Source organism: Nicotiana sylvestris, chromosome 8 (assembly GCF_000393655.2).
Source record: "Nicotiana sylvestris chromosome 8, ASM39365v2, whole genome shotgun sequence".
Taxonomy (NCBI): Eukaryota; Viridiplantae; Streptophyta; class Magnoliopsida; order Solanales; family Solanaceae; genus Nicotiana; species Nicotiana sylvestris.
The window spans coordinates 31,268,251-31,282,710 of record NC_091064.1 but is presented as its reverse complement, the minus strand read 5'-3'; the positions used below and the strand labels follow the sequence as shown (position 1 = coordinate 31,282,710).

Genomic DNA, 14,460 nt, shown 5'->3' with positions numbered 1-14,460 from the left:
GAATTTGAGGGTCCTCCTCAAAATTCTGCCCCAGTTTCCAATTGCAGGGGAAAATGAAATTTTTATTGAATTGTGACAGAAGCCATAGGGCTGCCTATGTATCCCCTCTTAAATGGGAATCAGGTCAGGCATAGTTCAATTTACATCATATAGGAAAGCATAAAGTTTACACATAGTAACGCTTGACTGCATCTGAATTGATCGGCTTTGGCCATACTTCTCCGTCCATTTCTGCAAGTATGAGGGCTCCTCCTGTCAGAACCCGATGAACCATGTATGGACCCTACCAGTTGGGAGAGAACTTCCCTTTGGCTTCATCTTGATGTGGGAAAATTTTCTTTAAAACCAGCTGCCCTGGCGTGAACTGTCTTGGCTTGACTCTTTTGTTGAAGGCTCTAGTCATTCTGTTCTGATAGACTTGCCCATGGCAGACTGCATTCATTCTCTTTCCATCTATAAGGGCTAGTTGCTCATAATGGCTCTTTACCCACTCTGTGTTGTCGAGCTCAGCTTCCTGTATGACCCTTAGGGAAGGAATCTCTACCTCAGTAGGAATGACAGCCTCTGTTCCGTAAACCAGCATATAAGGGGTTGCCCCGATTGATGTGCAGACTCTGGTGCGATACCCCAATAGAGCAAATGATAACCTCTTGTGCCACTGTTTATGCTTCTCTATCATTTTCCTCAATATCTTCTTGATAGTCTTGTTGGCGGTTTCTACAGCTCTATTCATTTAAGGCCTGTAGGCTGTGGAATTCTTGTGTCTAATCTTGAAAGATTCACACATAGCTTTCATAAAGTCGTTGTTGAGGTTGGAGCCATTAGTAGTAATGATTGAATCCAGAATTATGAATCGACAAACAATGAGGTCACGGACAAAGTCTGCCACGACTCCCTTAGTTACTACCTTGTAGGATGCTGCTTTGACCCATTTGGTGAAATAGTCAATGGCTACTAGGATAAACCTGTGTCTGTTGGATGCAGTAGGCTCAATTGGTCGAATAACGTCCATTCCTCAGGCGGCGAACGGCCATGGTGAGCTTGTTGTGTGAAGCTCTCTTGGAGGTACCTTTATCATGTCTGCATATATCTAACAGCGGTGGCATTTCCGGACATACTAGATGTTGTCCATTTCCATAGTCATCCAAAAGTAACCAGCACGAAGTATCTTCTTTGCTAAGACAAAACCATACATATGTGGACCACAAGTCCCAGCATGAATTTCCTCTAGTAGCCTGGATGCTTCCTTTGCGTCGACACATCTTAGTAATCCCAAATCGGGAGTCCTCCTATATAGGATTCCTCCACTATGAAAGAATTGTTAGAAATCTCCGAAGCATGCATTTCTGAGTAGGATTTGCAAGCTCTGGGTACTCCCATTTTGCCAAATATTTCTTGATATCATGAAACCAAGGCTTTCCGTCTACTTCTCCTTCAACATGGGCATAGTAAGCTGGATGATCATGGATCTTTACCGGAATGGGATCAATGAAATTCTTGTCTGGATGTTGTATCACGGATGAAAGGGTAGCCAATGCATCGGCGAACTCATTCTGGATTCTGGGATCATGCTGGAATTCAATCTTTGTGAACCTCTTTCTCAATTACTGTACATGATGCAGATACGGGAGCATCTTGGAGTTCTTGGTTGCCCATTCTTCTCGTACCTGATGTATAAGTAAGTCTGAATTTCCAATTACTAGCAGCTCTTGAACGTTCCTGTCAATGGCCATTTTAAGCCCTAAGATGTAGGCTTCATATTCGGCCATATTGTCGGTGCAGGGGAACCTGAGTTTGGCAGACACCGGATAATGCTGGCCGATTTCTGATACTAGGACTGCTCCTATGCCAACTCCTTTGAAATTTGCTGCTTCATCGAAGAACATTCTCCAACCATCATAGGATTATGCAATGTCTTTTCCTATGAATGACACCTCTTCATCAGGAAAATACGTTTTCAGGGGTTCATATCCTCCATCCACGGGGTTTTTAGCATGGTGGTCTACCAGTGCCTATCCCTTGACCGATTTTTGAGTTACGTAAATAATGTCGAACTCACTCAGTAGGATTTTCCACTTGGCTAGCTTGCCAGTGGGCATAGGCTTCTGAAAGATGTACTTCAAAGGATCCATTCTCGATATGAGATGTGTGTATAGGCGTAGAAGTAATGTCTTAGCTTCTGAGCTACCCAAGTCAAAGCACAACATGTGCGTTCCAATAGAGAATACTGGTCCTCGTACAGGGTGAACTTCTTACTGAGATAATAGATGGCTTTTTCCTTCCTCCCTGTTTCATCATGCTGCCCCAAGACGCAACCGAAAGCTCCATCCAATACTGCAAGGTAGAGTAATAAGGGTCTACCTGGCTCGGGCAGGACTAAGACTAGTGGTGTTGACAGATACTTTTTGATTTTGCCGAAGGCCTTTTGGCAGTCATCGGTCCATTTGATTGCGGCGTCCTTCTTCAATATCTTAAAGATTGGCTCACAGATAACTATAGATTATGCTATGAATTGGCTGATGTAGTTAAGTCTTCCCAAGAAACTCATCACATCCTTCTTGTTCTTTGGTGGTGGTAGTTCCTGAATAGCTTTGACTTTCGACGGATCCAGTTCTATCCCTCGGCAGCTCACAATAAACACAAGCAACTTCCCAACAGGAACCCCAAATACGCACTTTGTGGGGTTTAGTTTCAGGTTGTATCTCTGCAATCTATGGAAGAACTTCCTCATATCTTCCATGTGGTCACTGGCCTTCTTGGATTTGATGATAACATCGTCCACATATACCTCTATCTCTTTGTGTATCATATCATGGAAAATGATAGTCATGGCCCTCATGTAGGTGGCCCCTACGTTCTTCAGGCCGAATAGCATCATCTTGTAGCAGTACATTCCCCACGGCGTAATGAAAGCCATTTTCTCAGCATCTTCCTCATCTATCCATATCTGATGATAACCATCGAAGCAATCTATGAATGACTGTAATTCATGCTTGGCGCAATTGTCAATCAATATGTGTATATTTGGAAAAAGGGAAGTCATCTTTCGGACTGGCCCGGTTGAGATCCCGGTAGTTGACACAGACTCTAACCTTCCCATCCTTCTTTGGTACTGGCACAATGTTGGCTAACCATGTTGGGTATTCTACTACCCTGAGAACCTTAGCTTTGATCTGATTATTGACTTCTTCCTTGATTTTCAAACTCATATCAGGCTTGAACTTTCTGAGCTTTTGCTTTAACGGTGGACACATTGGATTGGTTGGCAATTTGTGAGCTACAATGGACATACTCAGACCAGTCATGTCATCATACGACCAAGCGAATATGTCCTCAGACTCTTTTAGGAATTTTGTATATTCTTCATTCTCGGATGGCGAGAGGTGAATGTCGATTCGTGTTTCCTTGATGTTTTCTACATCTCCCAAGTTGACAATCTCGGTCTCGTCCAGGTTGGACTTGGGTCTGTTCTCGAAGTTCTCAACTTCTCTAACAATCCCGTCAGGTATGTCATCTTCTTCTGAATCCATGTCCGTTTGTTGCATTGTCTCATTGCATGTCACAGTCATTGGTTCACTAAGACAAGTAATAGTAATGTTGTATAGATAAAGTAAGGAGAGATAGTGTTAAATATTAAATCATAAGAAAAATCAAACATGCTTTTGATAGATCGAATAACTGTTTTGAACATCAAAGATCTTATTGCGGGAGTTAAAAATGCGTTAAGAAAATCATTTAGTAAAAACAATGAATAATGCTTGTTTTAGCCTTGCTACCCCGAGGCATGTCGGGCTTTGGTTGTCCTGATGGTCCAATTCTTGAGATGGGCCCCTCTACTTACAGCCTGTATGGAAGGGCCTTCCTCCCCCTCCTCCTCGAGAACAACACAACAGTCCATATCATTGTCTTCTAGGAACAAGTTCTCCATTACTACAAGCATTTCTTCTGTATCTGACCCATAAATAACGTCAGCCTGTTGGAAAGTCTGCTCCAAATGTGGTATTGGCTGCTCCAGTGGATAGTATGGACCATGCCATGGTGGCGACCAGTTATTGAATTCTTTCCAGGTGTAATCATATCCCAGACCGAAAGTAGTGCCATGTTTCTTGAGTTTTATGGGCTTAGCGATTCCTTAGAGGTTCTTGTCGAGCCCTTTGCTAGGTTCGTACCCACTCCAATTCAGTATACTCTCGATTTGCTATCCCACCATTTGTATTTGTCGATAGCATTGACCTGCTCAATGTGGTGGTAAGTCTTTCCACCTAGTTTCCCTTTTCCCTCGATCGCCGGAATGGTCTGGCGACTGTATATAAGGTTGCTACCGTCGTCGTGAATGATCACCTCCTGGTGATTCCATTCAAACTTTACTGCCTGATGCAGCGTTGATGCTATGGCCCCAGCAGCATGAATCCATGGTCATCCCAGCAGCAAGTTGTAAGATGCTGGCACATCTGTCACCTGGAAATCGACCTTGAACCATGTTGGTCCCATCTGCAGGCATAGACTAATCTCACCAATGGTAGATCTCTAAGAACCATCAAAAGCTTTCACATTGATTGCTCTATCCTTTATCTCATGTAGTCCTTTACCCAGCTTCTTGAGTGTTACCAACGGACAAATGTTGAGACTGGAACCTCTATCGATCAGGATTCTGGTAATGAAATAATCTTCGCATTGCACGGTAATGTGAAGTGCCTTGTTGTGCCACAGCCCTTCAGGTGGCAGCTCGTCTTCATGAAAGGTGATCTTATGGGTTTCCAGAACTTATCCTACCATGTTAGCCATTTCCCCGTCAGTGATGTTGCTTGGTACATATGCTTCACTTAGCACCTTTAACAGAACATTCTTGTGCGTCTCAAAATTTTGTAGCAAAGAGAGAATGGAGATTTGTGTTGGCGTCTTGTTTAACTGGACGATGACCAAATATTCCTTGGCATGTATCTTCCTCCAAAGATCGTCCGGACCTGTCTCAGTGAGGGGTGGCCGATTGGAGGCCTGCTTGCTTGATTCAGCTAGGTGTTCAAGGGTATAGACTCTACCAGTTCTTGTTAGACCCTGTGCTGCAACAATTTCTTCAAACCTGACCTTGCCTTTCTTTCTTGCCTCGGTTGTGTAGTCCCAAGGTACAGCATTTGTCTAGAATGGTTTCATGGTTGACATCGCCACAGGGATCGGCACGGCTATCCTTACTCCGAGAGGAACATGTGCCTTGGGTGGCAAAACTGCAACCTCAAATGGTGTTGGTGCATTTGCGGGAGACACAAATTCAACCTCAATCAGTGCTGGTGTCTTTGCGAATGGTGCTACTTCAAACTCAAGTGGTACAAACATATTCACCTCAGCGTCCTCAAATGGCTGGATATGGACTATGATTGGATTGAGGGTAATTGTTGGTTTATTTGGGTCATCACCTTCTACGATCAACCCGATTGATCCATCGGAATCCCAGTCATCTTCTATTTCAATCATGTGGATACCTCCATGCTTATGGTCTGGCAAAGGGTTGTTGCGGACATTTGAAGCGGGTTCTTTTGCCATAATAATCTTGTTGTCAATCAAAGACTGGATCTTGTCTTTCAAGGAATGGCATTCGTCGATGGTGTGCCCTTTCATGCCAGAGTGGTATGCACAGGATTTGTTTGGGTTAACCCACTGAGAAAGATTCTCAGGGGTTGCATCAGGGATGGGGGTGACATAACCAGCAGCTTTGAGTCTCTCATACAACTGGTTAATGGGTTCAGCGATGGCTGTATATTATTTTGGAGGTCTGCGATCAAAATTAGGTTGAGGTCTAGGGAAGTTTTGTCGTGCAGGGGGTGATTGATAATGGGACGGTTGAGCATTATAGGTTTGGTATACATGAGCGGGTTGGGAGTATCTGTGTAAGGTAGGTTGATATGTAGGAGGTGGAGATGACTGATAAGTTGGTGGTAGAGTTTGGTATGAGGGTGAAGGTGCTTGGTAGTTTAGAATTGGCTGGTATGTGAGTGGAGGTGTTGGGTAAGTTTGGTATTTGAGGGGAGATTTGGACCTCTGTGCAACCATCACGGCCCTTGCATCCCTTTTCTTAGATACACCACCATACTGTAAAGCCTTATTTGTAGCTTGCAAGGACTCGAAGTTTGTAACCATACCGCTTTTAATACCTTCTTCAATTCTTTCACCCAATTTGATGATGTTGGAAAACTTATGATTCTCAATCATCATCAGCCGCTCATAGTACTGTGGGTTATGACCCCGGACGAAGAACTTGTTCATTTGCTCCTCTTCTAAAGTAGGTCGGACCTTAGTAGCTTCGGACCTCCAGCAACTAGCATACTCGCAAAATGTCTCCGTGGGCTTCTTCTTCAAGTTCTCGTCTGGTACGTTCTCTGTATTAAACCTGAATCGGTCCATAAAGTCAGATGCCATGCTTACCCAGCTTGACCACTTCTTGGGATCTTGGCTGATGTATTAGGATAATGCATCTCCTTTAAAACTCCTCATGAACAGCTTCATGCAGATCCTTTCATCTTCCCTACTCCAACCAGCTTATCGCAGTATGTCCTCAGATGGACCCTTGGATCACCCGTACCATCAAACATTTCAAATTTAGGAGGTCTGTACCCCTCAGACAGTTCGACATCGGGCTGTATGCAAAGATCCTCATAGTTCAGGCCCTCAATTCCTTTGCTTCCCTCAACGCCTTGAATTCGGCTGGTCAGTTTCTTAAGTTCCTCAGCCAGATTCCTGATAAGCAGATCCTTTTCATCAGACTCAGGTGTGAATGAGATAGGTTGGGTGGAGTGTGGCATGGTGTCCACATAGATGGGATTGTTATGGTGGCCTAGTTTATGGGTGTGGAAATGGTCATTTATGGAGTTCTGAGGTTTTGGGATGAGTAGTAGAGTGTTGTTTGGGGTATGGCAGGTGTTGCATTGGTTCTTTAGTTGAGCTGTGTGATGATGAGGCGCGGGATGATTCTACTGTTTTAGGATATTTTGAGGAAGTGTAGGGTTTTGAGTGTTGGGGAAGTTGATATCTGGGGTGCTGAGGGAAAATGACAGGTTTGCCAGATTCCGAACCTGATCAAGCTCTTCCTGAAATTTCAATAGTTTTTGTTCAAGATGTGACACATTCTCATTTGGAACCTGAATACCCTGGCTATCAGTGGCCTCAACCCATTCAATGGGTATTCTCCTTCCTGATGTTGTTCAAATCTTCCATCTTGCCTTTGTTTTTGCCTTTAATAGGACTAAGAGGAGGAGTGGGTGGAGGGCCCATGGATCTTGTAAAATAAGATGATGATGCCAAAGTGCACGAACTAACCTTTGGGGAGGGGAATAATAAAACAAAAATAAAAATAAAAGGCAATCAAGTTAGTGAGCATTATAAAAAGTATTGCAATATTTAAACACATAGTGCGGGAATGTAAAATATGTCCTAATTTTGGGAACCTCTTTGTGCCCGAGATAGTCTTAGCGATAAATTGATTTGGAGAACCTAGAATGCTAAATGCCTCATTTTACTGATGAAAATAGACGAATCCCAAAACGACATTAAAGAAACAAGAAATAAAAGTCACTAATGGTCATTGGCCTTATTACATTCATAAAACGAAAAGACGAATTCCTATCTACTTAGTCCCAGAAGGACCTTCTCCAGATTAGGCATCCTTGGCTCCGTCGAACAGCTTTCCTAACTCACGAAGTCCCAGCAACAGGTATGCTCTAGCTAGATGTCCGCCTTCGTTTGCTTCATCCTTTTGACAATCTTCAATCTTTTTGAGAAATTTTCTCTCCAATTCTACTATGCGTCGCTCCATTGAACCTGTTCTTCAGTTACATTATCAAAGAGCTCGATCCATTCTTTGGCATTCTCCGACTGAGCGAACATGTCAGGGATGTAATTCATTCGCTTTTGGATGGTGGAAAGTGATGTGATCATCCCAGTCCCTTCGCTGAATTTCTTGTCGGTATTCGCCCCTTTGGAGATGTTCCATGAGCCAGAGTTGAAGTAGTAAATTGCAGCCTTCGAAGTACTTTGCTCCTCGTTGACACTTCTCCAAGGCTCAGTATATGTCTGCAATGATCATGGGTACAATATTGAATGTCTGCCCACCAATCCCCTCCATTAGGATTTTGGTTATCATAGCCAGCCTAGTATGGATTCTCCCCTTCTTCGGGAACACGATCAAACCTAGGAAGCAAAACATGAAGACGAACACCCTATGATGAATATGTCCCAAAGACGTGATGCCAAACTTGTCAGGGTAGGTACGGTAGGATTTGCTGTGACTGTACCTTTCATACAAGTAGTCAAAAGGGATGTATGATTCCTTCAGGCATGTCAATTCTGCATTCTTCTTCAAACCCATCATTTTCAAGAAACCCTTGCCTTTGTGGTTCTCAGGCATTAGCAAACCTGGAGTTTCACACACTAGACCGGCCAGTGTTCCTATCTCCTCTAGCAACGGTGTTATTTCAATGTCCCCAAAGCGGAACACATCCCTTTCATAATCCCAGAACAACGTAGCAACTTCTATGATTATGTTGTTAGGTTGGACCTCCAAGAGGGATAGTAAACTACCCAAATATTTTCTGACGAGGGTTTGGTCACTAGAGTGTAGATCTCTCCACCAGCTTAGCAATCTTGGGTGGATGTTGGTGACCATGCCGAATCTGGGGACTTCATGCCTCATATTTTTGCAAGACAAATATGGTTAGGCCCTTACCCCCACCAGACTCGACTATTTAACATCAACAATTAGCACGAAGCATTTAGTTCTCCAAATAAATGCATAGAACATGACAACGTCTGTTTGGGTTTAGGGAAACCCAGTGGACTTTTGGACAATGCTATCTTAAAGGATCATTATGTGGACAACATAACTGACCCGGTTAGGTTTGACCATGATTCATGCACAATTTAAATAGAGTAAGGTTTCTATGGGGTTCTAGACTGGTACCCTTGAGCGGAGAACTCAAGGGGGAAGGCACGAAACTGTCGACTGCACCGCTGATCGAATAATTTTACCGCAAATATTCCTTTCCGAATTTAGGGGGTAATGATATAGGAAGAGTGCAACCACTCATCAAGCGTTGCTATGGTATTTGTTTGGCACGAGTGGAGTATGATGTTGAGCATGATTATGCAATAATTAAAAGCATGTGGACATGTATTTGCACATTAAGAAAGCAATAAATATAACAGTTTGATAATTTAAAGCGCCATTAAAGGAAAGAAACAAAGAAGATATCTCAATTTCGTAGTTGAAGAAGAAATTAAACAAGTAATTGCATATAGGGAGGGTACAAATTCACAAGGACAATCTGAAATGGTAAAAGCCTAAAAATCCCCAGCTGAGTCACCATGTTGTCGTGCCCCTTTTTTCCCTCTTCACATCGGAAAATCAGGTTTATGACATTCGGTATGGGACAACTTATTCCTTTTGGGACCGGGGTTTGTATTTTTTTAAGATTCGTCATCTAATGATTTAAGGTGCATTAGGACACCTATAAGGTTCATCTACAACTATGTTTGATAACCAGAGACAGGGTAAGAGCTTAAAATTATCCTAAGAGGAAGGTGTTAGGTACCCCTAAGGATCCACTAGTGTGGTTCCTGGCCAGATAGTTTTTATGAATTTGTACAAATAGGCAAGTATTGGCTCAAATAGTAGGGGATTTAAGTTTTAATACACATATATAAGAAAACAACTAAAAAAGAGGCAAGATTTTTAAAAAGAGTTACAATTTTAACATACTTGAGAATGTAAAAGGGAGGAGGGTCCTAGGTTTGTTTATAATATGGATCACGTCAATGCAATACCCGGTATGACACTCCTCAAAAGAGGGACTAAACGTGGTATTAATGCACCGATCATCATATTCATATCTACCCTTTCCCACCTCGCAAAGGTAATTAGAGCGATGATTGGTCTCGACTCTTATTGCATGCTGCTACCCGTCCCTTCCTATCAGTCCCGGAGGAATTTTAGGACTTCTATTCCTAAAAGAAGGAGGTTCTAGGCAGACCTCAGTTTTAAAGGTAAAAATGCTAAAGCGACATACAAAACATATAAGACTGCAATTAGGGGGAAATATGTAAGCAGATAGAAGGTTCAGTTATACCTCCACAAATAAAGCACACAAACAGCATGACTTATACACAGTTAAGGTCTGAATTAAAAAATACCAAAGCAAGGTGTTTAAGTTGTTGAAGAAGAACCAAATTTATTACATGACTCAGATAAGAAGTCTGAATCAGGCCTGCCTGCTGGTTGTAGCAGTTGATAATTTAACAAAGGTAGTTCTGTTTTTAGTCAGGTTATTACCTAAGGCTTTCCTGGGCGTAAAACCATATGCAGTAGTTATTCCAAGTCATTAAGATAGTTGCACATGATTATTACCTAAACAGGTTGTTCTAATCGCAGAAGTTGTTGCCAATTTTATTCAGATAAACGCAGTGCGAAAATTATTACTTTACTACTTTTTTTTCATGAATCAGTAGTTAACTAGGCGTTTGGACGAAATGTAAACAGGATACTAGACAGGTTATCTAATATGCATATGCGAATGACACGGTTGTTAAAGAAACAAAGTCCCTAAGACATGATTTCTAAATGTATGCAAGAGTTGTAGAATTATCAGAATATAACGTTATGAATACAACTTTTATAGAAATGTTATTATTGCCCTAGGAGCAGGATTTCTAAGCGATAGAGATAAAGCATGGATTAATGAATGAGATGCTGAAGCAAGAAACATAAATCCTAAGAACATGATTTCTAATGCATTGTATGAATTCCTGGACATGGTTTCTATTGCACGATTTAGAAATGTAAACCTAATAACATGTTTTCTACCCTTTAACAACTATAGCATGCATATTTCTCATCCCTTTTCACTAGCCAACCCCATACTAGTTTAAAAATTATTACAGACTGTGTGATTGAATTATATAAGAAAAATGTAAAAATAAGAAGTTGCAACTACAGGAAGCCTGATTCTGACTTCCTCTCTGAGTTATGGAATAAACCACATCAAATGCCAATGTTGTTCCAAAGCCTACTCATATCTGGGTGTGTCAGAGTTCCCTAAAGACCTCAAGGGATCCCGGGCAGTGCTCACACCCAGATTTTCATAACCAAACAGAGTAAGTGCAGCGTGGAAGAGCCAGCCCTTATGTGTCCAGGTTCAGAGGGAGCTCAAGGGTCTCAAAGCAAGGCTCACACAAGAGGAGCAGAACCTAGATTTTAAGAGTATAGTGAAAGTGCAGAACACACGTTGAAAGGATTTGTTTAAAAAGCTGGATTGATAGTCCATTTTGGAAAGCAATCAGTAACAGAGGTTATTGAAATCAGTCGTAGTAGCAAATAAAACTCAAAACTCCCAAGGTGGGATCACACACGGAATCAGTAGTCACAAAAGGGGTCAAGGGACTTGGGACACACACACATCTGACTATAAACGCATAACCCCATCAAGGGTCTTAGGACTAGTAGGACATGCACAGCAATAGCTGATACTGGCATGATCACAGGCGAGTTAGAAAGAACATAAGCACAATGAAGGGATAGGGACTTGGGATGACAATTACACAATAAGTGATTAACAGGGCATGCTTTGAAACACACATAGGGGAGTGCATTAATCTAAAGAGAAGGGGGAACATTATAACATGCTGGTAATGTAACTTAACAGAACCACAAGCAGAAATAGACCAAAATGAAAGAAGCTGAAACAATTAAAGGAGCATGTCGTTGTTGAAGCTTTAAAATTAAATTAGGACATACCAGTTGAGAAAGCAAAGTGTAGAAAGATAAGGCAAATAGGATTCCACAGTCTAGCCTTGGCTTTTAGCCGGCTAGACAAAATAGTAGCACAAGTAGTAGTAGAGAAAGAGAGAGTTTTTGAGTGTGTAAGTGTGTGTTCTGAACTCAATTGTTCGTGTGTATAAAGAAAATAGGGTAGGGTATTTATAGCTTTGAAAACGAGTAGAAAAATAAGGTAACCAGTAAAGGTTTAACACAAATATGGAAATAATCACAATCAGAATCTCATTAATGCAAGTTTTCCCTTTAATCAAGGAATTACTGCTCAAACAGATACTAACAAGGATAATTAAAGAAAGAAAATCAATTCGAGAAAGATTGATTTCTGACCATATAAGGGATAGTAAAAGTATAAAGTAAATATTTGAGTTTAAGTATAAAATATACTTAATGTTGGGAAAGGATTCGGCAGGGGTAAAACATCACAGCAAAGGAAGAGAATCAATCAATTTAAACAAAACGAGTGAATTAAGGGTTTATAAGAAAACTTTTGCTATTAATCGAACTTGAGGAAATCAAGATCAATCAAGAAGTGGTCATGATTCTGCATTTCAACATATAAATAGAAAGGAATGAACAGGCGTATTAGACATGCAGGGTCAAACATATAGACAAAAAGGAGCAAATTAAATGAACATAAACATATAGGAGTGACATGAATAGGCTAGAGACTATTCAAAGTATGGTAATCAGCAAGGTCAAGCAGTCATGGCTCACACGTAGAACCCAAGTGAAGAAACCAGTCTAACAAGTAAAGAGAGTCAGAAATAAGTAAAGAACTCACAGTAACAAGTGAGGAAAACCTATTAAGAAATTAGGGTTTTAACAATAGTCGAGTTTAAAAGAATGGTAAGAACTCAGAATCAAATAATTCAAACAAGGAAAAGGATTCAAACACAAAGAACTTAATCGAAACAAGTATACACACAAACAAACAAAGACAACTTCAGAACTCGGATAAAACCAAAAAATACCTAGGGTTTTAACACGATGAACCAGGTAGAAGAAAATCATGAACAAATCATTTAAACATGGTAAAATCATAAAACAATACTAAAAATCGGAGAAGATATCCTTTTAAAAGAGGTTGAGAAAACCCTAATCATTGAAGACGAAGAGTCGCTTTGAAAATCTGAATGCCTTTGAGGAAAACACTTAAGAGGTTCATAACATACACAGATCTAAGATAGATCTGGAAAGAATTGAAAGATCTTAAAGGTTAGGGTTTCACAGAATCCAGAAAAATGAGAAAGACTTTGAAAAGTTACCGATCTAGCCGGAAAAGTTAAGGATCTGACTCGAACGGCCATGGATGACCGGAAAAGACCAGAGATAGAGGTTGAGCAAGGACTGGACAAGATCTCTTCGAGATCTGTCCATGAAATCACACAAACGAGCCACCAGAAAACGTAGGAGACCGGTATACATCTCAAACAGCCATGGGAGTCCATGGATTGAGTGGGGATTAAAAGGGATTAGGGTGGATTTGGGTGGTTGCGGCTAGGGTTTAGGTGAGGTTGCATAGAGAATTGGAGAGGAAGGGGATTCAAGGGCGTCGGGGTGGAAATGATTTAGGGTAAGGTGGTCGTTTGTGGTTAAAAATGGTAAGGTGGAACGGTGGTTGTTGATCTGAATGATCAACGACCTAGATTAAAAGGGGTAGGTGGGGATCTGGGTTTGGGTAGGATTTAATTGGGTAAGGGTCGGGTTTAAATTAAAATTGGGCTAGGGAATTGGGGATTCGATTTAGGCTAAAATTAAAATACAAATGGGTTGTTATTTAAATAGTCAATTTTTCCATTTTTTAAATTATAAAAAATAGTAAATGGCTTCTGCAAATTAATTTAAAAAGCTAAAATGATTTATAACATATAATTAACAATTTAAAAATACAGGACCCCATTTTATAAATATAAAACCTAATTAAACCTCGAAAGGACTAATATTGCAATTATATGCAATTTAGCTTTAAAAATAATAAATAAAATTATAAAAATATGTAAAAATTACATTAGCTATATTTTGGCATAAATATAAAAATCCAATAGATGAATCATCAAAAATAATAATTTTTGAAATAATTATTGGGATTTTATGGATAAAAATGGGGAAATAAATCAATCAAAACCTTTAAAAATTGTGAAAAAATAATAAAACCTTTGGACATGCTTATATATGCATATATATGCCATTTGGAAGGATTTTGCATATTAAAAATATATAGGGAAAAATTGGGTATCAACAGGTGTCTGGTCATCAGATCTAGATGTGCATGTCCTTACCATCTGTGAGATAAGAGAAAGACAGAGAAGTCAACAAATTTGCACGATAAGGAATCAAAGAAGTGAAGTTTTTCCTAATAATTTGATAGCCTCCCGAAGATAAGTACAGACATCTCCGTATCGAATCGCGAGACTCTACCAAACCTGCTTGTGACTCATAACACCTATGAACCTAGATCTCAGATACCATCTTTTCATGATCCAATTTTCCCTCTGTAGGATGTCGTGGTGGCACCTAGTCTCTAAGACTAGGTAAGCCTAACATACATGCAAAATTAAACTGAAAAATGATAAAAACTTTCAGATAACTCAACAACTATCATATAAAGAAATGTGTAACTCAACAGAACACAACTCCCCAAA

The 14,460-nt window shown here is 40.6% G+C and overlaps 1 protein-coding gene across 1 annotated transcript; it reads right to left on the bottom strand.

Annotated features, from left to right (window-relative positions):
• Positions 1-283: 283 nt before the first annotated feature.
• On the bottom strand, positions 284-733 carry LOC138874871 (uncharacterized). Its single transcript, XM_070153659.1, has one exon. It carries the CDS (start codon positions 731-733, stop codon positions 284-286), a length of 450 nt encoding a protein of 149 aa, XP_070009760.1.
• Positions 734-14,460: the final 13,727 nt, after the last annotated feature.